Source organism: Pelophylax lessonae (assembly GCF_965119305.1).
Source record: "Pelophylax lessonae genome assembly, chromosome: 12".
Lineage (NCBI taxonomy): Eukaryota > Metazoa > Chordata > Amphibia > Anura > Ranidae > Pelophylax > Pelophylax lessonae.
This window is the reverse complement of record NC_138779.1, coordinates 205,498,037-205,524,996: the sequence shown is the minus strand read 5'-3', so window position 1 is coordinate 205,524,996 and position 26,960 is coordinate 205,498,037. Positions and strand designations below refer to the sequence as shown.

The 26,960-nt window shown below is 41.8% G+C and overlaps 1 protein-coding gene across 2 annotated transcripts in view; it reads right to left on the bottom strand.

Annotated features, from left to right (window-relative positions):
- LOC309568107 (uncharacterized protein) overlaps nucleotides 1-26,960 on the bottom strand; it is a 120,069-nt gene that overhangs the window by 16,919 nt on the left and 76,190 nt on the right. The window contains exon 1 of one of the 2 annotated variants that reach the window (XM_082273704.1): nucleotides 955-1,072. The exons of the other annotated variant lie outside the window; for it this stretch is intronic. Coding sequence (XP_082129830.1) covers nucleotides 955-974 — 20 coding nt within the window. The 5' untranslated portion in view covers nucleotides 975-1,072. Of the gene's footprint in view, nucleotides 1-954; nucleotides 1,073-26,960 lie in introns of those variants that run through there. 2 annotated transcript variants of the gene reach the window in all.

Below are 26,960 nucleotides of genomic sequence, written 5' to 3'. Positions count from 1 at the left end.
TTGCCAGCTGGTTGCTCGGGTCTCCCAGTGGGACGGGAGACCCAGGTAGAGGCGGCTGGGGGGGGACGTCCCCTCCAGCTCTCTGGGATAATGGCTGAGCAGCTCTCGAGCCGCATCGGCTGTTATCTTCTGAAAGCTGACCGCCCGCTCTAAAGAATGATATCGGGTTGATGCCTGCAGCTGTACCCATCATCCCGGTACACAGGGCTGTTGTTAGAAATCTCGGGGCCCTGTACAGCCTACCTGGCCCCCCCCGAATATATCAAGACAATATTTTTACTAAAAATACACTAAAACCATTATTAGCGGACACAAACATAACAGAGAAGCTGTGTGAATTAGCTCTTCTTAATTGTTTTTTACATTTAAAAAAAAAAATTATATATTTTTTAAAAATGTTAAAAAAATTTAAAATTCTTTTATTTTACAATTTTTTTTAATGATTCATTACAATGCTTAAAGGTTTGTTTTTGTTTTGTTTTTTGACGATTTTTTTTTTTTTTTTTTTTTTTACAGGACGGGGAAGCCTGCAGCACTGCAGGAGGGGGTATTGGCACAGTAAGAGGGGGGACACACAGGGAGGGGGGGTAGTCAGAAGCAGGAAAAACAGGATCAGTGTTGGAGAAGTAATTACAAGAACAATGTCCTGTGTCTGTGTCTCTCCCTGCAGCAGCTGAAAGCTGGCAGGAGGGGGAGAAACTGGCTTTCAGTTGCTGCAGAGAGCCACACATGGCTTCCTGCTGTAATTGCCCCCCTGCCCAGCCCCACCAATTCCCCGTGCTGTTGGGGGCCCCCCTGTGTGCCCGGGCCTGGTGGTCCCCCCTATCAGTGGCCCTGCCGGTACAACCACTTCTCCGAGCTGACGTACAGCTACGTCGATTCACGGGAAGTGGTTATAGAAGGAGTTAATTAGGGTTGATTAGATTAATCGAGGGATAGAAAGTATCTCTGTACCTTGATGTGTTGGTAATCATGTCTGCGTTCCTCAGTCCTCAGTCCTTATTGGCACATTAGAGGGACAAGAAGTCAGTTTATAGTTTGGGCTCTTCCCCCTCCCACGAATGTAACTGCTGTGTTGAGAAACCATCCTGAGAGATTACTACACTGCTTCCACATTTATAAACTGTTTTATACTTTGTGGTCAATAGGGATTAGAAGAGTGACTTGGGAGATATGGATTTAGACGTCAAATTAAGGATTTTGCCATCAGCAAAATTTTGCCAAAACACAAAATCTTGATTTCACTCACCAAATAAATTTTGCTTAAAAAAATATATATGTATTTCCTTTTTTATAGAGTGTGTTTCTTCTCTCTCTTTTTTTTTTTTGTATTTTTGGATTTATTTAAATATATTTTTATGCAAGATTGAACCAACTATTTTCCAAGATTCACATATTTTTGTTCTTTTTTGTGCATTTTATTATTTGTATACTGTTGCTTTATTATAATGGAATCACTCCTGAAAAGAAGGATCATTGATCACTTAAAAATACACAACTTGCTGGAGCCAAAGCAGGATGACTTTACTGAGGGCAGATCATGTCAGACGTATATACTCGAGTATAAGTCGACCCGAATATAAGCCGAGACCCCTAATTTTACCACAAAAAAGTTTGAAAACTTATTGACTCGAGTATAAGCCTAGGGTGGGAAATGCAGCAGCTACTGGACCCAACTGGACCACCACGAGAAACAAAACAGGGGCTGCGGATATGGTACAGGAGATGGCGCAGGTCATAGTATAGGCATTGCACAGGTCATGGTACAGGCATTGCACAGGTCATGGTAAGGGCATGGCACAGGTCAGGGCACAGGTGATGGTATAGGCATGGCACAGGTGATGGTACAGGCATGTCACAGGTCATGGTACAGGCATGTCACAGGTCATGGTACAGGAGATGGTATAGGCATGGCACAGGTGATGGTATAGGCATGGCACAGTATGTACAGGCATTGCACAGCATGTACAGGCATGGCACAGTATGTACAGGCATGGCACAGTAGGTATAGGCATGGCACAGTAGGTAAAAGCATGGCACAGTAGGTAAAGGCATGGCACAGTATGTACAGGCATGGCACAGGAGATGCAGTGCTGCGGGCATGGTACAGGAGAATGTCCTGTACCATGCCCGCAGCACTGCATGAGGAAATGCAGGGGCTGCGGAGGAGTCTCACTTACCTGTTGGTGAGGCGCCTTCGGTTTAAAAATCGTGCCACCCGGCGCCAATACGTCACCGCAAATGCGCCGCCGATGTTCGGGAAAGCCCCAACACGTTCAGCTATTCCCGGGCATGCGGCGCATGCGCAGTGACACGTCGGCGCCGAGCGGCGCCATTTTTAAAAAGACACTGAAGCCAGTGACTCGAGTATAAGCCGAGGGGGCATTTTCTGCATGAAAAAACATGCTGAAAAACTCGGCTTATACTCGAGTATATACGGTAATCTGATTAAACTTTTTGACCATATTCCCAATGTTTTGGACCAGGGTGGTGCTGTGGTGGACATCGCATATCTTGATTTCAGCAAGGCATTTTATACAGTTCCACATAATGATATAGTACAAAAACTGTACAGGCTAGGACTTAACCCTTGGGTGGTTCAGTGGATATGCAGTTGGCTAAAGGATAGAGACCAGAGTGAGGTTGTAAATGGGGTTCACTCAGAACAGAGACCAGTCACCAGTGGTGTACGTACCCCAAGGCTCTGTACTAGGTCCTGTTCTATTTAATATACATGTAGATGATATAACTAAAGGTTCGTTGGGCATGGACTCTTTTTGCTGATGACACAAAGGTGTGTAATAGGGTTGATATCCCTGGAGATGTTTGTAACATGGAACATGATTTGCCATTGCTGGAAGAATGGTCAAGGCAGTGGAGACGGCAGTTAAATGTTTCTAAATGTAAAATAATGCACCTAGGGAAAAGGTATCCCCTGATAGAGTACAACATTGGGGGTACAGTGTTAGTCAGCACCACAGAAGAAAAAGATTTGGGGGTACTTATTTAAGAGGATCGCAAAATGAGCAAACAGTCTGACCTGGCAGTGGGAAAAGCAAATATAATTATAGGATGCATCACTAGAGGGATCACCAGCAGGTGGAAGGAGGTCCTGATTACCCTATATAGATCTTTTTATCACTAGAGGGGTCAATAGAAGGAGGAAGGTGGTCCTGATTCCTCTATATAGATTTTTATATCACTAGAAGGCCAACCGGCAGGAGGAAGGAGGTTTTGATTCCTCTATATAGACCTTTATATCACTAGAGGGGTCACCAACAGGAGAAAGGAGGTCCCAATTCCTTTTATATAGCTCTTTATATCACTAGAAAGCTCACCAGCAGGAGGAAGGAGGTACCGATTTCTCTATATAGCTCTTTATATCAATAGAGTTGTCACCAGCAGGATTAAGGTGGTCCTGAATCCTCTATATAGCTTTTTATATTACTAGAGAGATCACCATCACGGAGGAAGGAGGTCCTGATTCCTCTATATAGATCTTTATATCACTAGCAAGGTCACCATCAGGAGGAAGGAGGTCCCAATTCCTCTATATAGCTCTTTATATCACTAGAGGGGGTCACCATCAGGAGGAAGGAGGTCCCATTTTGTAATGTTCTGGTACCTTTGGTACCCTAATTCCACTTTCCTTAGTGTATGCGCCCCACCATTCCCTTTTGGTAAGGTGCGCATACACCTTTAAGACCGATGCTGTCATCATTGAGCGCCGCAGGAGCGGCTATTTCAACCGCCGGCGGTCTCACAAGCATTGTTCGTTCAACCCCGCATAACCTGCCTTGAAGCTCACATGCTTGCAAGCATACCTCGCTGTCGGAACCTCGCTGCTGATCCCTGTATCCCGCTACCGGATCACTCCCTCATACCGAACCTCTCTACTACTACTTGCTACTAGTGATAAGTACCCCGCAGGGGAATCCTCCATAACCTTCATACTAAAGCTTACACTACCTAGCTCTGCATACTAAGGACTGTTACTATCATCTGCACTATCTAGATTGCTAGCTCTTGAGCCTATTAACATCTGTCATTGCACTGGGTTAGTCTCTCCTGTATGTCATCTGCTATCCTATCATCTACTACCATACATGATTGCTAACCTATCTGCATCCTACCTGTTACCATCTCATTCTCAAGAACATACCTCTCAAGTGTCTGTCACCTATTGTCTCTACTCAAACCTGTCTCTTCAGCCTGTCACCACTATACTACTATATACATAGATCACTCCAGGAACATCTTATTGAGTGTGTATATTTGTATGCTGAATTAGAGACTATCCCCAGTGATGAGTCTTGGGAGTTGGGATAGGTATCTCAGCGTTTCTCTACATGACTACTGAGTGGATTATTTCTGCAGCTGCAAATCCACATTGTCCATAAAACGCAGGAGCGTTACACATTTCCTCTATATAGCTCTTTTTATCACTAGAGGGGTCACCACCAGGAGGTCCCAATTCCTCTATATAGCTCTTTTATCACTAGAGGGGTCACCATCAGAAGGAAGGAGGTTCTGATTCCTCTATATAGCTCTTTTTATCACTAGAGGGGTCACCATCAGGAGGAAGGAGGTCCCATTTCCTCTATATAGCTCTTTAGTGAGACCTCATTAGGAACACTGTGTCCAGTTCTGAAGACCTCACTTACAAAAATATATTGATAAGACAGGCCTGGGGGATAAAACATATTGAGAGCGACTTCAGGAACATGATATGTACAGTCTGGAGGAAAGAAAGGAAAGGAAAGACATGATTGAAACCTTTAAATACATCAATGGAGGTGAATAGGGTTCAGGAGGTCAGGTTTTGCAATATGAAACCAAAATCAAATACATGACCTCAAACTAACTAGAGGGAAGTTCAAAACTAATCTTAGAAAGTATTATTTTTACTGAAAGGGTAGTTGATGGTTGGAATAAACTTCCAGCAGAGGTAGAGAGACAGTCAACAGTAAATGCCTACAAACATAGATCTATACTTAGACAAAGAAGTTAACGAAAAAAAAAAAAAAAAATGGGCAGACTTGATGGACTACTCAGTCTTTTTGTGCCATCACTTTTCTATATTTCTCATTTTACTTTTTTTCCTGATATTTTATTTTCTTGAAAAAAAAAAAACACCCAAAAAAATTAGGTTAAAGTGGAACTAAACTCTCTCTTATAGCTCTTACTATCTCCTGTTCTGTAATAGGTGCTTCCGGGAGTATTCGTTTTTCCTTTTCTATTTTTGTCATCTTTGCCTTTTCCAAATATGCTTTAGACTTCTGTCCATTATTAAAATTATTTTCTCGTTTACCCTCTCCTCTTACGGCATATAAATTACCATAATATTTTTGAAATTCCCTTGCTATCTCGGTAGTTGAGTGAACTAGTTCCCCATTTTTATTTTTGATCTTGTCTATGAAGTTCATTGGTTTTTTTTTTTTTTTTTGAGGATCCTTGCCAAGTTTTTCCCAATTTTGTTACCCTCCACATATTTCTCTCTGGTCACCTTATTAAATTCCTGTCTAGTTTCCTGTTCTAATAGGTCCTTTAATTCCTCTTTTTCCCTTTCTAATATGTGAATTAGTTCTTTCTTTATTGTTTCTTTATGTTTTTGTTCTAAGTCATATATCTCCTTCAGGGTTGAACGTGGAGTTTAGTTTGAGGCCTTTCTTATCTCCCTGACAATATATCACGCAGGTTATCAGTCATCTGTATACTGCTTTATATATTATGATTAATTTCTTTTATTCCTTCTTTAAAATCTATTCCTACTTGAACGCCTTAGCGGGCATACCCCTCGACACTAAGTCTCGACGTTCTTTATACCTGTTCCCTATATTTTTATTTTGCATAGTAGGAAACTATCTTTGACTAATCCCCTTTATGGGGGGCCCCCTCTGTGTCTATAGAGTATTATCTCTCTGTTTACCATTTATTATTGATCTTGCTCATTGCGACTTATGTCGCTGGTGTTATTTTCCTCCATCTCTGATGGAAGTTATATCCTTCCCCATGGTATCCTTTACTACCAGGGCATGACTGCTGTATTGTTATCCATTATTAGTGGTTGTACAATACAGCACACTCTACCTGGAAATCCTTGTCACCAACCAGCACAGTGCATTTTAAAAGGGTCTTTTGGGTCTTTAGTTTGTTTCTATTTGCACATTTTTATTTAGCTTAGTACTAGCACCCCTGTGCTTTCCTTTTGCACAGTGGATCTTTTGAGACCCCTAACTTCTAAACGTCATTTTTAATAATAACTGTTCACATCCTTGTCTATAGTCATACTCTACCACATCAGATAGCTCTTGTTTAATTAATTTTTGTTTTCAATGAGCAATGTATTGAGGAACTGTGGTTGTGTATGAGTAGCTAGTGAGATGTATTTTGTACTAATAACGCTAGATGGGGCTGCATGGCTTCCTTTATAAATCCCTAAACGGCATACTGACACCTGTTGGCCAGAATATGGTAATTCACCTTAATGATGTTGAGCCGATTTCACACATGTGTGTTTAATCATTCATTCATTATTCACCATATAAAGGAACCCATGACCCCCCACTAATTAGCTCCGATGAAACCGACGTAGGTCGGTGAAACGCGTCAGCAAGCTTCCCAATTGGACTGTGCCACCCGGACCTCGCTCTCCTGAGTATCTAGGCGATCCCCGCAACCGCGGCTCAGCTACGGCTCCCTTGATTTTGCTGCTCGCCACCACCGGATGTGACGTAGGGCCGGCCACCTCTGACCCGTCCGTCACTACGCGGAAGTGAGGCTGGAGCAAGCACCGAACATTGAACGGGTTTACGCTGTCTAGCAGCCGGTAATTGCCGGGACTTCGCCACCTTACACTCGGAGGTATGGACTACCTGTAACTATTGGTCTGTTCGTTGCATGGTTTTTTTCCCCTCATTTACTCGGCACGGAGGACCTTCCTGCTCTCTTCCCCCACCTCCATTCGGTCATGATGAGCAATCTCTGAACGGACTTAACTCCATACACAGTGCCCATGACATCTTCAAGGAGGAAACTATACCTGCACTTTGTCTGGTTCTTTTTTTCAGGGCTTATACTGTCTTTTGGAGCCTATTTTATCTATTTTGGACTATCTTCACAATAGCCACATTTACATCATTATCCTTAAATTCTCCATCTGACACCGGATTTCGAGTAACTGGAACCCTTTATCTTTCTACAGGCTTGAGCTATGGGTGTTTTCTAACGACCCTTTTTCCGCTACACAGGCATACCTGTGACTGATGTCAGCTACCCTGTAGATCATATATATCCTCACTTCCCGGTTGGATACATTATCCCTGGTCCCCATTTGAACCACTCCAATATTGAAACAATTTTTGTATTCAGGTCTGTGGTGATGCAATCGATTGTATGTACATGATTTTAATGTTTTAAATTGTATTTGTGTCCAGTCCTGTTCTTTGTTCATTCACCAGGCATAAGTGCCTTAATAAACTTATTGTTTAATTTTCACCACTACTCAGTCACCACTAGTGTCCTTTTTGGCGCCTATATCTGATCACCCTTGCCCTGTGAATGTTCTGGAGGCAACCCTGTTTCCATCACATTCACAGAATTCCTTTTTTGTATATATTATGATGGGATCAATAGGCTCATTTGCAGACACCCTCTAGTCTGAGTAATCTCCCTGGTATTTATTCAGAGGCCTCTCTAGGAACCACCCCTCTATATTTTTTAGTTTATGTTGTTTGGATCTTTTTTTGATCCTTTCTGGTTCCTTGGCCCTGTCACCAGTGACCATTAATAGATAACTCCTTACATCCTTTGACTGATTATCGTTACCCTGGTGTTTGAACGGGAACAGACTGGTCGCGATACGTTAGGGGTCTCTCTGGAACCCTTCATTGGGTATTTTTTTACTTTTATTGTGCAAACAAACGGTTGATTTTTTCCTTTTTTGATTCCTGTGCTGTGCGGTGACTTTACATATATACTTAATGGCTTATTGTATTGACTCACAGATTGAGCAAGAGATAGAGGTAGCCTTCGATGCTCAGCCGCAATCATCCATTCCCAACTCAGAGCCCCTGGTCGAATTGTTTAAACAACATAAAAAACTGGTAATTAAATCATTAAACAGGAAGTGGGACATAGCATCATTACAATCACATGTGTCCAATAAAATTATTCCAAGGGGTCTGAGGGAGAGGGTGATTCCGGCTCAGCATCTCCATACCCCCAGATTCTTGGCATTATGGAAGGAGGACTGCATTGCTCGAGGTGTCCATATAATGCAATTGATCATTGATGAAGAAAAGCTTCAGCTGCAGGAACTACAGGCAGAAATAGTGAATAGTTCATCGGCCCTAGAATCCTTCCAAGAAAAAGAAGAATTCTTAAAACTCAATGAGAATTTGAAAAAAGAAGTCGAACGAACCCAAAAAAACCTCAAAACCACAAAACAAACTAAATTTAGGCAGAATCTAGTTGACTGTGAACGAGAGGATCTCTTTGATCCTACTCTTGTGAGGAGCAGAAGTAGATCCCGTGGAAACTTTAGACAGAGGAGGCACCCCAGTAAATTCAGGGGTAACTCCTCCGGCAGTGATACTGAAGATAAATCGGTCTCTTTTTTGGTGCCAGGGACAGAGCAGGAAGACAGTGGGGGTCAAGTACAACACCTAGAAGACCCAAAGCCTGCACACAGAGAGAGAGTCAATCAGAAAGTAAAAAACAAACAGATTCCACAGAAGACAGCCCTTTCCAGAGAGACTCGATCGAGCCAGAAACACCAGAGGTAGACCTGCTGAGTTCAGATTTTAAGGTGGTCAACCTGTCTGAATTTAAATTACAAAAACGTCACATTGATTTACTTAGTATGGGCCTCTCTTTTTCCCCTATTTCTACTATGTGTGAATTTGAAGTCTTTAAGGACATTAATTTGTTCCTTAGAAGGGTAATCTTTCAAATGTGGCATCAGGTTTCTGGTGCTGAACCCGACCAGGATATTTCTCCCTCTGATCAGGATAGGGAGGCACTGGAGGCACTTACATCCCTACTTTTAGAAAATGCCTCATCGGATGATGAGTCCAATGATCCATCTCAGATACGTCGGGATGCTAACATCCGCATCAGATCTACAAAGATGCCCCCGTTTACCAAATACAAAAATATTAAAATATTTCTTGACTTGGTACAAAACGACCTTAAGACAGTTGACTGGGGAAACTTAAAGAAACCAGATAATCTTTCCAGATCAGAACGACGGGCACTTAAGGAACTGGAGACAGCGCCCAATCTGGTTATTAGGTGTAGTGACAAGGGCGGTAACGTTGTCCTCTTAGGTGAGGAAATGTATGAAAGGGAAGTAATGCGCCAACTGAACGACACGAGCACTTATACTAAACTTAAACAAAACCCTTTCCCCTCCCTTGTCACTACACTTAACCTTAAAATTACCTTAGCGAGGGAAGTCAATTTAATATCTAAGAAAGAGGCAGACCATCTCCTTGTCAGGGGCTACAATGTGCCGACCTTCTACACCATCCCCAAGTTGCATAAATCAGTAACGCAACCACCTGGCAGACCGATTGTATAGGCTGTCGGTGGTCCACTGGAGAGGGTCGGCAGATTTGTGGACGCTTTGATCAAGGAGATGGTCTTTGAACTCCCCTCCTACGTACAGGACACTAGAGACGTGCTTAGTAAATTGGTTAACATTCAAGTTCCCCCTGAGGTGATTTTTGTAGGGATTGACGTAGAAAGCCTGTACACGTCGATACCTCATGAATGGGGTCTACAGGCTGTACACCACTTCTTGCAACGGAAATTTCCTGACTTGGGAGCCCATAACGAATTCGTGGTGGAATTGTTGCAGTTCATGCTCAGTAACAATTGCTTCCAGTTTCTATCCTCCTATTTTCAGCAGACCAGGGGTACTTCAATGGGGGCACCGTGGGCCCCGGCCTACGCGTGCCTCCACCTGGGTCTCTGGGAGGAGCAGCTAGTTTATCCATCCCCGATGTACCTCGGCCATTCTCTATTATGGCTGAGGTGCATCGATGATGTACTGCTCCTCTGGGGAGGAACTCTGCCGGAGATGGAGGCGTTTGTTGATGGGCTGAACTGCAACAATAGAAACATCAAACTTACCTATACAGCGACTGCCGATCACTTACCTTTCTTAGACCTCCTTATCTCTAGGGCGGGCTCCTCTGTCAAAACAACCACGTATCGTAAGGCCACATCGGCCAATACCCTGCTCTTTGCTGAGAGTCACCATCCACGATCCTTAATCAGTGGAATCCCGGTTGGGCAATTTCTCCGCCTCAAGCGGAATTGTACCGATGAGGCCGACTACCAAATGGAAGCCAGGGATCTACATAGACGCTTCAAAGAGCGGGGCTATTCCCATAATACCATCAGGAGAGCTCGCAAAAAAGTGGGACCTAGACAGAGATCTGAACTACTCCTCAAAAAGGATGATTCTTCATCTCCGGTGGGGTTAGTTCAGCAAAACTATCCTAGGATTGTGACACGCTATGGTTCACAGTGGAATCAGGTCAGGGACGTAATCACAAAACACTGGCAGGTTTTAACTGTCTCGCCCTTAATACAAAAAATAGTGGGACCCAGACCTTTGATCACCGCTAAGCGTGCAAAAAATCTTAAGGATGCTCTAGTTCATTCGGAGTTTGTGCGAACAAAAACTCCGCGTACTTGGTTAACCTCTCTACCTCCAGTTAAAGGGATGTTTGCATGCGGAAAATGTTCGGTATGCAAACTAGCCATAAACTCCAAGACCTTCTTCAGTTGTGATATGAGCCAGGAATTTACCATCAACAGTTTTATAAACTGCCAAACAGAAAGAGTCATCTATCAGCTCATATGCCCGTGTAATAAATCCTACATTGGGAAAACCAAACGCCAACTGAAGACTAGGGTCCTGGAACACTTAGCTGATATCAGGAACAAGATTGATACCAAAACCATACCCCTGCACTTTCTGGAGTACCACGGTGCCAACCCGGATGGATTACTATTCCGTGGCATTTATGCCCTTAAGCTCCCTGCGAGACGCGGGGACTTTGACACCGTGTTACTCCAGAAGGAGAAATTATGGATTTACAAAATGGGGTCTTTAGCCCCTTCAGGGTTGAACGTGGAGTTTAGTTTGAGGCCTTTCTTATCTCCCTGACAATATATCACGCAGGTTATCAGTCATCTGTATACTGCTTTATATATTATGATTAATTTCTTTTATTCCTTCTTTAAAATCTATTCCTACTTGAACGCCTTAGCGGGCATACCCCTCGACACTAAGTCTCGAGGTTCTTTATACCTGTTCCCTATATTTTTATTTTGCATAGTAGGAAACTATCTTTGACTAATCCCCTTTATGGGGGGCCCCCTCTGTGTCTATAGAGTATTATCTCTCTGTTTACCATTTATTATTGATCTTGCTCATTGCGACTTATGTCGCTGGTGTTATTTTCCTCCATCTCTGATGGAAGTTATATCCTTCCCCATGGTATCCTTTACTACCAGGGCATGACTGCTGTATTGTTATCCATTATTAGTGGTTGTACAATACAGCACACTCTACCTGGAAATCCTTGTCACCAACCAGCACAGTGCATTTTAAAAGGGTCTTTTGGGTCTTTAGTTTGTTTCTATTTGCACATTTTTATTTAGCTTAGTACTAGCACCCCTGTGCTTTCCTTTTGCACAGTGGATCTTTTGAGACCCCTAACTTCTAAACGTCATTTTTAATAATAACTGTTCACATCCTTGTCTATAGTCATACTCTACCACATCAGATAGCTCTTGTTTAATTAATTTTTGTTTTCAATGAGCAATGTATTGAGGAACTGTGGTTGTGTATGAGTAGCTAGTGAGATGTATTTTGTACTAATAACGCTAGATGGGGCTGCATGGCTTCCTTTATAAATCCCTAAACGGCATACTGACACCTGTTGGCCAGAATATGGTAATTCACCTTAATGATGTTGAGCCGATTTCACACATGTGTGTTTAATCATTCATTCATTATTCACCATATAAAGGAACCCATGACCCCCCACTAATTAGCTCCGATGAAACCGACGTAGGTCGGTGAAACGCGTCAGCAAGCTTCCCAATTGGACTGTGCCACCCGGACCTCGCTCTCCTGAGTATCTAGGCGATCCCCGCAACCGCGGCTCAGCTACGGCTCCCTTGATTTTGCTGCTCGCCACCACCGGATGTGACGTAGGGCCGGCCACCTCTGACCCGTCCGTCACTACGCGGAAGTGAGGCTGGAGCAAGCACCGAACATTGAACGGGTTTACGCTGTCTAGCAGCCGGTAATTGCCGGGACTTCGCCACCTTACACTCGGAGGTATGGACTACCTGTAACTATTGGTCTGTTCGTTGCATGGTTTTTTTCCCCTCATTTACTCGGCACGGAGGACCTTCCTGCTCTCTTCCCCCACCTCCATTCGGTCATGATGAGCAATCTCTGAACGGACTTAACTCCATACACAGTGCCCATGACATCTTCAAGGAGGAAACTATACCTGCACTTTGTCTGGTTCTTTTTTTCAGGGCTTATACTGTCTTTTGGAGCCTATTTTATCTATTTTGGACTATCTTCACAATAGCCACATTTACATCATTATCCTTAAATTCTCCATCTGACACCGGATTTCGAGTAACTGGAACCCTTTATCTTTCTACAGGCTTGAGCTATGGGTGTTTTCTAACGACCCTTTTTCCGCTACACAGGCATACCTGTGACTGATGTCAGCTACCCTGTAGATCATATATATCCTCACTTCCCGGTTGGATACATTATCCCTGGTCCCCATTTGAACCACTCCAATATTGAAACAATTTTTGTATTCAGGTCTGTGGTGATGCAATCGATTGTATGTACATGATTTTAATGTTTTAAATTGTATTTGTGTCCAGTCCTGTTCTTTGTTCATTCACCAGGCATAAGTGCCTTAATAAACTTATTGTTTAATTTTCACCACTACTCAGTCACCACTAGTGTCCTTTTTGGCGCCTATATCTGATCACCCTTGCCCTGTGAATGTTCTGGAGGCAACCCTGTTTCCATCACATTCACAGAATTCCTTTTTTGTATATATTATGATGGGATCAATAGGCTCATTTGCAGACACCCTCTAGTCTGAGTAATCTCCCTGGTATTTATTCAGAGGCCTCTCTAGGAACCACCCCTCTATATTTTTTAGTTGATGGACTACTCAGTCTTTTTGTGCCATCACTTTTCTATATTTCTCATTTTACTTTTTTTCCTGATATTTTATTTTCTTGAAAAAAAAAAACACCCAAAAAAATTAGGTTAAAGTGGAACTAAACTCTCTCTTATAGCTCTTACTATCTCCTGTTCTGTAATAGGTGCTTCCGGGAGTATTCGTTTTTCCTTTTCTATTTTTGTCATCTTTGCCTTTTCCAAATATGCTTTAGACTTCTGTCCATTATTAAAATTATTTTCTCGTTTACCCTCTCCTCTTACGGCATATAAATTACCATAATATTTTTGAAATTCCCTTGCTATCTCGGTAGTTGAGTGAACTAGTTCCCCATTTTTATTTTTGATCTTGTCTATGAAGTTCATTGGTTTTTTTTTTTTTTTTTGAGGATCCTTGCCAAGTTTTTCCCAATTTTGTTACCCTCCACATATTTCTCTCTGGTCACCTTATTAAATTCCTGTCTAGTTTCCTGTTCTAATAGGTCCTTTAATTCCTCTTTTTCCCTTTCTAATATGTGAATTAGTTCTTTCTTTATTGTTTCTTTATGTTTTTGTTCTAAGTCATATATCTCCTTCAGGGTTGAACGTGGAGTTTAGTTTGAGGCCTTTCTTATCTCCCTGACAATATATCACGCAGGTTATCAGTCATCTGTATACTGCTTTATATATTATGATTAATTTCTTTTATTCCTTCTTTAAAATCTATTCCTACTTGAACGCCTTAGCGGGCATACCCCTCGACACTAAGTCTCGACGTTCTTTATACCTGTTCCCTATATTTTTATTTTGCATAGTAGGAAACTATCTTTGACTAATCCCCTTTATGGGGGGCCCCCTCTGTGTCTATAGAGTATTATCTCTCTGTTTACCATTTATTATTGATCTTGCTCATTGCGACTTATGTCGCTGGTGTTATTTTCCTCCATCTCTGATGGAAGTTATATCCTTCCCCATGGTATCCTTTACTACCAGGGCATGACTGCTGTATTGTTATCCATTATTAGTGGTTGTACAATACAGCACACTCTACCTGGTTTCTCTACATGACTACTGAGTGGATTATTTCTGCAGCTGCAAATCCACATTGTCCATAAAACGCAGGAGCGTTACACATTTCCTCTATATAGCTCTTTTTATCACTAGAGGGGTCACCACCAGGAGGTCCCAATTCCTCTATATAGCTCTTTTATCACTAGAGGGGTCACCATCAGAAGGAAGGAGGTTCTGATTCCTCTATATAGCTCTTTTTATCACTAGAGGGGTCACCATCAGGAGGAAGGAGGTCCCATTTCCTCTATATAGCTCTTTAGTGAGACCTCATTAGGAACACTGTGTCCAGTTCTGAAGACCTCACTTACAAAAATATATTGATAAGACAGGCCTGGGGGATAAAACATATTGAGAGCGACTTCAGGAACATGATATGTACAGTCTGGAGGAAAGAAAGGAAAGGAAAGACATGATTGAAACCTTTAAATACATCAATGGAGGTGAATAGGGTTCAGGAGGTCAGGTTTTGCAATATGAAACCAAAATCAAATACATGACCTCAAACTAACTAGAGGGAAGTTCAAAACTAATCTTAGAAAGTATTATTTTTACTGAAAGGGTAGTTGATGGTTGGAATAAACTTCCAGCAGAGGTAGAGAGACAGTCAACAGTAAATGCCTACAAACATAGATCTATACTTAGACAAAGAAGTTAACGAAAAAAAAAAAAAAAAATGGGCAGACTTGATGGACTACTCAGTCTTTTTGTGCCATCACTTTTCTATATTTCTCATTTTACTTTTTTTCCTGATATTTTATTTTCTTGAAAAAAAAAAAACACCCAAAAAAATTAGGTTAAAGTGGAACTAAACTCTCTCTTATAGCTCTTACTATCTCCTGTTCTGTAATAGGTGCTTCCGGGAGTATTCGTTTTTCCTTTTCTATTTTTGTCATCTTTGCCTTTTCCAAATATGCTTTAGACTTCTGTCCATTATTAAAATTATTTTCTCGTTTACCCTCTCCTCTTACGGCATATAAATTACCATAATATTTTTGAAATTCCCTTGCTATCTCGGTAGTTGAGTGAACTAGTTCCCCATTTTTATTTTTGATCTTGTCTATGAAGTTCATTGTTTTTTTTTTTTTTTTTTGAGGATCCTTGCCAAGTTTTTCCCAATTTTGTTACCCTCCACATATTTCTCTCTGGTCACCTTATTAAATTCCTGTCTAGTTTCCTGTTCTAATAGGTCCTTTAATTCCTCTTTTTCCCTTTCTAATATGTGAATTAGTTCTTTCTTTATTGTTTCTTTATGTTTTTGTTCTAAGTCATATATCTCTCTCATCAGTCTATCTTTATTTTTAGTTCTTTCTTTTTTCCTTTTTGCTCCTTTTGAGACTAAGATACCCCGCATATACGTTTTTTGTGCTTCCCATATAATATTTTTGGGTGTCCCCTCTATATCATTATTTTGGAAATAGAATTCCAATTCTTTCTCTATTTCCCCTCCCCATTTTTTATCCTTAAATAGTTCTTCACTTAACTAAACTCTCTCAATCAGCACTAACTATTTTTAATTCTTATGCTTCTACCCTTAGTAAGGAGATAGGAAGGTATATTATTTTTACTCATTTTTTTTTTTTTTTCATTTCCTTAAGTGCTTCCTGGTTTCTGGCATAGACCGAAATGATGTCATATATCCCAGGAGTCCTTATGGTCATTTTTGTTTTCTTTCATCTGAAAGAGGGGATGAGGGGCTTTCTCAGCTAAGCTCACACTGCATGTCTGAGATAAGGGCAGATGGATTCCAGGAAGTACATGCTATATAAATCATCTCCCCTTACTCAAGATGACCGTGGCTAGAGCTGTAGCAAGTCAGATGGAGCTTGCCTGGATGGAGGACATCCAGCATCATCATCACTTTTTAAATATAGCCTGAAAATAAAGATTTCCTATAATGAAGCCGGTGACAAAAATAAGACCCAGCACAGAAATGGTTATAATGATAATAAATAACCTAATAAATACATTTATTTTTAATACTAAATAAATTACAATATTTTATTTTTTTTTTCAACTACTCCCAGTCCGCCCACCGTGTATTTACGTCGGTACTTTGACGTTAAATACCGGGGGTTATGGCAGCAGATAGCTACCATAACCTCAGTATTTTTTTACACAGCAGGCGATCTGGAGTATGATAAAATTGGTCCCGGCGGCGGATACGCCACGGGATCACTTTTATGGGCAGTGGGAGAGGTGACCCCCCCTCCCACCGCTTCCCTGTCATTTTCTTCCTTTACCGGAGCTGTCGGATCGGATGCACAGATGGGCAGGAAGTCGAGTAAGGGCAAGACTTGACTCTATGGCCCTGGAGGACCGGAGTGACGGCCCTAAAGTGCAATTTTTTTTTTTTACTAGTAAAAGTAAAATTACATTTTTTTACAAATTACATTTTTTATTTATTTTTTTGCTTTTAAGTGTAATTGAGAGATCTTTTTGACCACCAGATCTCAATTTATAGAGGACCTGTCATGCTAATTTCCTTACATTTACATTTACATTCCTTGTAATAGAAATAAAAGTGATCAAAATTTTATTTTTTTTAAAGGACAGTGTAAAAAAAACTAACGAAATAAATAAAAATAAATAAGAAAAAAAAATTTGAAAGCACCCCGTCCCTCCGAGCTCATGCGCAGAAGCGAATGCATACGCAAGTCGCGCCCACATATGTAAACGGTGTTCAAACCACACATGTGAGGTATCGCCGCGATCGTTAGAGCGAGAGCAATATCCTCCTCTGTAGCTCTAAATTCGTTAACTGTAAAAATTGTTAAAGCGTATGGAGATTTTTAAGCACCAAAGTTTGTCGCCATTCCATGAGCGTGCACAATTTTGAAGCAGGACATGTTAGGTATCCATTTACTCAGCGTAACGTTCCAAAAAATTGCGTTTTTAAGACCGCTGTGCAAATTAGGTGTAACATAAAGTATTGCAACAAATGGCATTTTATTCTCTAGGGTCTCTGCTAAAAAAAAAAGAATTGTGCTGGGTGGGATAATTTTTTTTGAAGGGGTTGGGCAAAGATTTGTGCTGAGACGGGGGATTTGAGCAGGGGGCAGATTTGTAGCGTTTATGGGGTAAGCATGCAGATTAGTGCTCAGTGTTCTTTGGGGGAGTTTTCCTGATACATAATGCTCATAAATCTTGGGGGGGGGGGGGGTTATGGAGATGGTCAGAGACTTCTGACATACTATAGGAGATGGTCAGGGACTTCTGACATACTATAGGAGATGGTCAGAGACTTCTGACATACTATAGGAGATGGTTAGAGACTTCTGACATACAACAGGAGATGGTCAGAGACTTCTGACATACTATAGGAGATGGTTAGAGACTTCTGACATACTACAGGAGATGGTCAGAGACTTCTGACATACTATAGGAGATGGTCAGGGACTTCTGACATACTATAGGAGATGGTCAGGGACTTCTGACATATTATAGGAGATGACTTCTGACATACTATAGGAGATGGTCAGAGACTTCTGACATACTATAGGAGATGGTTAGAGACTTCTGACATACTACAGGAGATGGTCAGAGACTTCTGACATACAATAGGAGATGGTTAGAGACTCCTGACATACTATAGGAGATGGTTAGGGACTTCTGACATACTACAGGAGATGATCAGAGACTTCTGACATACTACAGGAGATGATCAGAGACTTCTGACATACTATAGGAGATGGTTAGAGACTTCTTACATAGGAGATGGTCAGAGACTTCTGACATGCTACAGGAGATGGTCAGAGACTTCTGACATACTATAGGTGATGGTCAGGGACTTCTGACATACTATGGGAGATGGTTAGAGACTTCTGACATACTATAGGAGATGGTCAGAGACTTCTGACATACTATAGGGGATGGTTAGAGACTTCTGACATACTATAGGGGTTGGTTAGAGACTTCTGACATACTATAGGAGATGGTTAGAGACTTCTGACATACTGTAGGAGATGGTCAGAGACTTCTGACATACTATAGGAGATGGTTAGAGACTTCTGACATACTACAGGGGTTGGTCACGGACTTATGATATACTGAAGGAGATGGTCAGGGACTTCTGACATACTATAGGAGATGGTCAGAGACTTCTGACATACTATAGGAGATGGTTAGAGACTTCTGACATACTATAGAGGTTGGTCACGGACTTCTGACATACTATAGGAGATGGTCAGGGACTTCTGACATACTATAGGAGATGGTCAGAGACTTCTGACATACTATAGGAGATGGTTAGATACTTCTGATATACTATAGGAGATGGTTAGAGACTTCTGACATACTATAGGAGATGGTGAGGGAATTCTGACATGCTATAGGAGATGGTCAGAGACTTCTGACATACTATAGGAGATGGTCAGAGACTTCTGACATACTATAGGAGATGGTTAGAGACTTCTGACATACTATAGAGGTTGGTCACGGACTTCTGACATACTATAGGAGATGGTCAGGGACTTCTGACATACTATAGGAGATGGTCAGAGACTTCTGACATACTATAGGAGATGGTTAGATACTTCTGATATACTATAGGAGATGGTTAGAGACTCCTGACATACTATAGGAGATGGTCAGGGAATTCTAACATGCTATAGGAGATGGTCAGAGACTTCTGACATACTACAGGAGATGGTCAGAGACTTCTGACATACTATAGGAGATGGTCAGGGACTTCTGACATACTATAGGAGATGGTCAGGGACTTCTGACATACTATAGGAGATGGTTAGAGACTTCTGACATACTACAGGAGATGGTCAGAGACTTCTGACATACTATAGGAGATGGTTAGAGACTTCTGACATACTATAGGAGATGGTTAGAGACTTCTTACATAGGAGATGGTCAGAGACTTCTGACATGCTACAGGAGATGGTCAGAGACTTCTGACATACAACAGGAGATGGTCAGAGACTTCTGACATACTATAGGAGATGGTTAGAGACTTCTGACATACTACAGGAGATGGTCAGAGACTTCTGACATACTATAGGAGATGGTCAGGGACTTCTGACATACTATAGGAGATGGTCAGGGACTTCTGACATATTATAGGAGATGACTTCTGACATACTATAGGAGATGGTCAGAGACTTCTGACATACTATAGGAGATGGTTAGAGACTTCTGACATACTACAGGAGATGGTCAGAGACTTCTGACATACAATAGGAGATGGTTAGAGACTCCTGACATACTATAGGAGATGGTTAGGGACTTCTGACATACTATAGGAGATGGTTAGAGACTTCTGACATACTACAGGAGATGATCAGAGACTTCTGACATACTATAGGAGATGGTCAGAGACTTCTTACATAGGAGATGGTCAGAGACTTCTGACATGCTACAGGAGATGGTCAGAGACTTCTGACATACTATAGGTGATGGTCAGGGACTTCTGACATACTATGGGAGATGGTTAGAGACTTCTGACATACTATAGGAGATGGTCAGAGACTTCTGACATACTATAGGGGATGGTTAGAGACTTCTGACATACTATAGGGGTTGGTTAGAGACTTCTGACATACTATAGGAGATGGTTAGAGACTTCTGACATACTGTAGGAGATGGTCAGAGACTTCTGACATACTATAGGAGATGGTTAGAGACTTCTGACATACTACAGGGGTTGGTCATGGACTTATGATATACTGAAGGAGATGGTCAGGGACTTCTGACATACTATAGGAGATGGTCAGAGACTTCTGACATACTATAGGAGATGGTTAGAGACTTCTGACATACTATAGAGGTTGGTCACGGACTTCTGACATACTATAGGAGATGGTCAAGGACTTCTGACATACTATAGGAGATGGTCAGAGACTTCTGACATACTATAGGAGATGGTTAGATACTTCTGATATACTATAGGAGATGGTTAGAGACTCCTGACATACTATAGGAGATGGTCAGGGAATTCTGACATGCTATAGGAGATGGTCAGAGACTTCTGACATACTACAGGAGATGGTCAGAGACTTCTGACATACTATAGGAGATGGTCAGGGACTTCTGACATACTATAGGAGATGGTCAGAGACTTCTGACATACTATAGGAGATGGTTAGAGACTTCTGACATACTATAGAGGTTGGTCACGGACTTCTGACATACTATAGGAGATGGTCAGGGACTTCTGACATACTATAGGAGATGGTCAGAGACTTCTGACATACTATAGGAGATGGTTAGATACTTCTGATATACTATAGGAGATGGTTAGAGACTTCTGACATACTATAGGAGATGGTGAGGGAATTCTGACATGCTATAGGAGATGGTCAGAGACTTCTGACATACTATAGGAGATGGTCAGAGACTTCTGACATACTATAGGAGATGGTTAGAGACTTCTGACATACTATAGAGGTTGGTCACGGACTTCTGACATACTATAGGAGATGGTCAGGGACTTCTGACATACTATAGGAGATGGTCAGAGACTTCTGACATACTATAGGAGATGGTTAGATACTTCTGATATACTATAGGAGATGGTTAGAGACTCCTGACATACTATAGGAGATGGTCAGGGAATTCTAACATGCTATAGGAGATGGTCAGAGACTTCTGACATACTACAGGAGATGGTCAGAGACTTCTGACATACTATAGGAGATGGTCAGGGACTTCTGACATACTATAGGAGATGGTCAGGGACTTCTGACATACTATAGGAGATGGTTAGAGACTTCTGACATACTACAGGAGATGGTCAGAGACTTCTGACATACTATAGGAGATGGTTAGAGACTTCTGACATACTATAGGAGATGGTTAGAGACTTCTTACATAGGAGATGGTCAGAGACTTCTGACATGCTACAGGAGATGGTCAGAGACTTCTGACATACAACAGGAGATGGTCAGAGACTTCTGACATACTATAGGAGATGGTTAGAGACTTCTGACATACTACAGGAGATGGTCAGAGACTTCTGACATACTATAGGAGATGGTCAGGGACTTCTGACATACTATAGGAGATGGTCAGGGACTTCTGACATATTATAGGAGATGACTTCTGACATACTATAGGAGATGGTCAGAGACTTCTGACATACTATAGGAGATGGTTAGAGACTTCTGACATACTACAGGAGATGGTCAGAGACTTCTGACATACAATAGGAGATGGTTAGAGACTCCTGACATACTATAGGAGATGGTTAGGGACTTCTGACATACTATAGGAGATGGTTAGAGACTTCTGACATACTACAGGAGATGATCAGAGACTTCTGACATACTATAGGAGATGGTCAGAGACTTCTTACATAGGAGATGGTCAGAGACTTCTGACATGCTACAGGAGATGGTCAGAGACTTCTGACATACTATAGGTGATGGTCAGGGACTTCTGACATACTATGGGAGATGGTTAGAGACTTCTGACATACTATAGGAGATGGTCAGAGACTTCTGACATACTATAGGGGATGGTTAGAGACTTCTGACATACTATAGGGGTTGGTTAGAGACTTCTGACATACTATAGGAGATGGTTAGAGACTTCTGACATACTGTAGGAGATGGTCAGAGACTTCTGACATACTATAGGAGATGGTTAGAGACTTCTGACATACTACAGGGGTTGGTCATGGACTTATGATATACTGAAGGAGATGGTCAGGGACTTCTGACATACTATAGGAGATGGTCAGAGACTTCTGACATACTATAGGAGATGGTTAGAGACTTCTGACATACTATAGAGGTTGGTCACGGACTTCTGACATACTATAGGAGATGGTCAAGGACTTCTGACATACTATAGGAGATGGTCAGAGACTTCTGACATACTATAGGAGATGGTTAGATACTTCTGATATACTATAGGAGATGGTTAGAGACTCCTGACATACTATAGGAGATGGTCAGGGAATTCTGACATGCTATAGGAGATGGTCAGAGACTTCTGACATACTACAGGAGATGGTCAGAGACTTCTGACATACTATAGGAGATGGTCAGGGACTTCTGACATACTATAGGAGATGGTCAGGGACTTCTGACATACTATAGGAGATGGTCAGGGACTTCTGACATACTATAGGAGATGGTTAGAGACTTCTGACATACTACAGGAGATGGTCAGAGACTTCTGACATACTATAGGAGATGGTTAGAGACTTCTGACATACTATAGGAGATGGTTAGAGACTTCTTACATAGGAGATGGTCAGAGACTTCTGACATGCTACAGGAGATGGTCAGAGACTTCTGACATACTATAGGAGATGGTCAGGGACTTCTGACATACTATGGGAGATGGTTAGAGACTTCTGACATACTATAGGAGATGGTTAGAGACTTCTTACATAGGAGATGGTCAGAGACTTCTGACATACTATAGGAGATGGTTAGAGACTTCTTACATAGGAGATGGTCAGAGACTTCTGACATGCTACAGGAGATGGTCAGAGACTTCTGACATACTATAGGAGATGGTCAGGGACTTCTGACATACTATGGGAGATGGTTAGAGACTTCTGACATACTATAGGAGATGATTAGAGACTTCTGACATACTATAGGAGATGGTTAGAGACTTCTGACATACTATAGGAGATGGTCAGAGACTTCTGACATACTATAGGAGATGGTCAGGGACTTCTGACATGATATAGGAGATGGTCAGAGACTCCGGACAGGTATAGATGGAGACTAAAGACCCTACAGGAGAGGGTCTGGGGACATTCTAAATGTTAAAAATCATTGCCAATCGAGCCTCTTTATAAATGGATATTACTGCTAATGACTGCTGGTGTCTACAAAGGGCCAACAGCAAGTACTGATTGGCCACAGGTGGCCCTTGGCATGCAGGCTGGACACCAGGGAGTTAAGGCTTATAAGAGACTTTAGTGATTGGGTTTACATTTATTTTAAAACCTTAATTTCATGGCTGAACACCATAAACATGGCTGTAAACTATGTTTTTTTTTTTTTTTTTTATGAATTGAACTCTTTTTAAATCAAAATGGCAAAAGTTAAAAATGAAACACATGAAAAATGTCATAAAATTAAAAAAATGATAAAAGAAAAATACAATTAAAATAACTTTAGTCACATAATAGATGATCACATGTTTTACCACTTTTCTAATTTACAACACATGTACAGTATTGTGTGCTTCAATCGTATATGTGAAAAAAAAAAAAGAAAAAAAAAAAACATTAATTGAAATTAAAACATAAAAATGAATCAAATGAAATAAAAAAATGGAAAATTACAGTTAAAATGCCTTTAATAACATGATAAATGATCGCAAAAAAAATATTTCATGCAGCTTTGCCAGTTTACAAATTAAGAGCAGTTATGTATGTGTTTCAATAGTATATGTAAAAAGAAACATTTTCAAAATAGAATAAAAATAAAAAAAATGAAACAAATGAAAAAGAATGAAATAAAAATGAAAATTTAAAACTTAAAAATAAAATAACTTTATTAACACAATAAACCACACAAAAAATGCAGCTTTGCCAGTTTACAAATTAGGGGCAGCTACATATGAATGTTTTTAACGATATAAGTAGTTGTTTAGAAAAAAAATTAAGGAAATAAATAAATAAATGGTGAAATAGTCCCATAATAGAGGCCAATGGAGGTAACATTATTCAGTTTTATGAAGACTTAAAGGATGTTGCACAAAAGTGCAATGTAATCCTAAGGATGTAAACCTTTTCCAATGTTTTACACAACTGTTGTCTTACAAAATTTCTCGTAAGACCTTTACATCCTGCGAGACAGCACAGCTTGTAATGACCAATAAATTCCTTTATTACCTAACAGTATAGAGAGTTGCAACATGTAGAACTTGAGAAGTAACCCTAAAAGCTAAAGTTTAATTTTCTTAAATTTTGCCTTAATTAGTTCCCCCTTCACCAACAAGCTAATTGCAGTTTTAAATAAAATCTTTCCATTTTTCAGATTTTTGCAAATCTTATTTTAGTCCCAGTGACGTCATCAATGGTTCTCTGGGCTTCTCTTTGTAATGCAGGTAAATCATGGCTGGTGGGAGTGGCTGGCAGGGTGTTGTACATAGCCTCAATACGCCCTCAATCCTATTGCAGCAGTGGTAGGGTGGACCAGGAACAGTCAGACTGGGTTGGAAAGGGCTGGATGATGCTGCACGTCCTCAAGCCAGGACGTAAGGCTGGCTCTATCTTACTTGCTGCAACTTCTAATGCACATTTGAGAAGCTCTTAGCGTGCAGCGAAATCAGAGTAAGCCATTTCAGTACAGTAGAGGTGTCTGTACAACTGTGCAAGACTAAAGCGAAGGCTGGGGGTCAGATTTAGGAATGTAATGAACTTTATATGGCTCAAAACCAACTTTGCTGCAATACCTTTTTCTGCCACTAGATGAAGAATCCTTATTCTTCATCTAGTGGCAGAAAAAGGTATTGCAGCAAAGTTGGTTTTGAGCCATATAAAGTGAATTACACTATTAAATATGACCCCCCAGCCTTCGCTTTAGTCTTGCACAGTTGTACAGACACCTCTACTGTACTGAAATGGTCTACTCTGAGTTCGGTGCAAGCTAAGAGCTTCTCACAATGTGCATTAGAAGTTGCAGCAAGGAAAACCCCCCTAGGCATACGCGGATTAATCTCACAAAAAATGTACAATCTTGGGTAATATAAATATAGACAAAATTTATTGTTATAAAATGACATAAAAACCATCACACAGATGAATATGCACAGCCGTGCAACAATATGCTCCTAGACCGAAAGAACCCATGAATAGTCCAATATATCGGGGTCTGTGTTTAAAGACCATAAATATGGTCGACCTCCTGTGCCTGGATCAACAGGGTTCAAAATGTGCAAGTGTACCCAAGGAATCGCTACGCATTTTGCTATGCAGATTTTTCAGGGGATTCTGTTGGATTTAGAATGCAGGAGCAGAGGGCACCAAATACTCTCCTAAGAGGGGGGCCACAGAATTGCAGTCTCTGAAAGTACAGATCCGGTCAAAAGTCAAGCCAGCCTCCCTGGGAGGCATTAGAGATGTCCCCTTAATGTCACCTATTTCTGCCACTAGTTCACATTCACATTGTTACTACAAAATGATGGTGTGAATGAGCTCTAAGAGAACCCAATACTGACCGCATGCCTAGGGTATAAAAAGGAAACTTGTGCTGAAAAAAATAGATGAGGTCATTACTGAAGTCTCCTTTGGAAAATACAAGTTTCTTGACTGGTATGCTGATTAAAAGGCTTCAATACTTTCAGAGTCACTGCCTGGGAACAGTCATAGCCTTGTCACCCCCCTATTTCTGGCTTTTACAACTTTATTTTTAGTGTGTAGGTGGTCAGCCCATTGGGGATCAGTGTACATGGTCAGTCCCATGGTGGTCAGTGTAGGTGGTCAGCCCCTTGGTGATCAGTGTAGGTAGTCATCCCTTGGTGATCAGTGTAGGTGGTCAGCCCCTTGGTGATCGGTGTAGGTGGTCAGCCCCTTGGTGATCAGTGTAGGTGGTCAGCCCCTTGGTGATCAGTGTAGGTGGTCAGCCCCTTGGTGATCGGTGTAGGTGGTCAGCCCCTTGGTGATCAGTGTAGGTGGTCAGCCCCTTGGTGATTAGTGTAGGTGGTCAGCCCCTTGGTGATCAGTGTAGGTAGTCATCCCTTGGTGATCAGTGTACGTGGTCAGTCCCTTGGTGGTCAGTGTAGGTGGTCAGCCCCTTGGTGGTCAGTGTAGGTGGTCAGCCCCTTGGTGGTCACTGTAGGTGGTCAGCCCCTTGGTGGTCAGTGTAGGTGGTCAGCCCCTTGGTGATCAGTGTAGGTGGTCAGCCCCTTGGTGGTCAGTGTAGGTGGTCAGCCCCTTGGTGATCAGTGTAGGTAGTCATCCCTTGGTGATCAGTGTACATGGTCAGTCCTTTGGTGGTCAGTGTAGGTGGTCAGCCCCTTGGTGGTAAGTGTAGGTGGTCAGCCCCTTGGTGGTCAGTGTAGGTGGTCAGCCCCTTGGTGGTCACTGTAGGTGGTCAGCCCCTTGGTGGTCAGTGTAGGTGGTCAGCCCCTTGGTGATCAGTGTAGGTGGTCAGCCCCTTGGTGGTCAGTGTAGGTGGTCAGCCCCTTGGTGATCAGTGTAGGTAGTCATCCCTTGGTGAGCAGTGTACATGGTCAGTCCCTTGGTGGTCAGTGTAGGTGGTCAGCCCCTTGGTGGTAGGTGTAGGTGGTCAGCCCCTTGGTGGTCAGTGTAGGTGGTCAGCCCCTTGGTGGTCAGTGTAGGTGGTCAGCCCCATTTAGTGGTCAGTGTACATGGTCAGCCCCTTGGTGATCAGTGTAGGTAGTCATCCCTTGGTGATCAGTGTAGGTGGTCAGCCCCTTGGTGATCAGTGTAGGTGATAAGCCCTTTGATGATCAGTTTAAGTGGTCAACCCATTGGTGACCCCTTACATTAATGATTAGTGGACAAAAGCCCCTTGGTGATCAGTGTAGGGGGTCAGCCCCTTGGTGATCAGTGTAGGTAGTCATCCCTTGGTGATCAGTGTAGGTGGTCAGCCCCTTGGTGATCAGTGTAGGTGGTCAGCCCCTTGGTGATCAGTGTAGGTGGTCAGCCCCTTGGTGATCAGTGTAGGTGGTCAGCCCCTTGGTGATCAGTGTAGGTGGTCAGCCCCTTGGTGATCAGTGTAGGTGG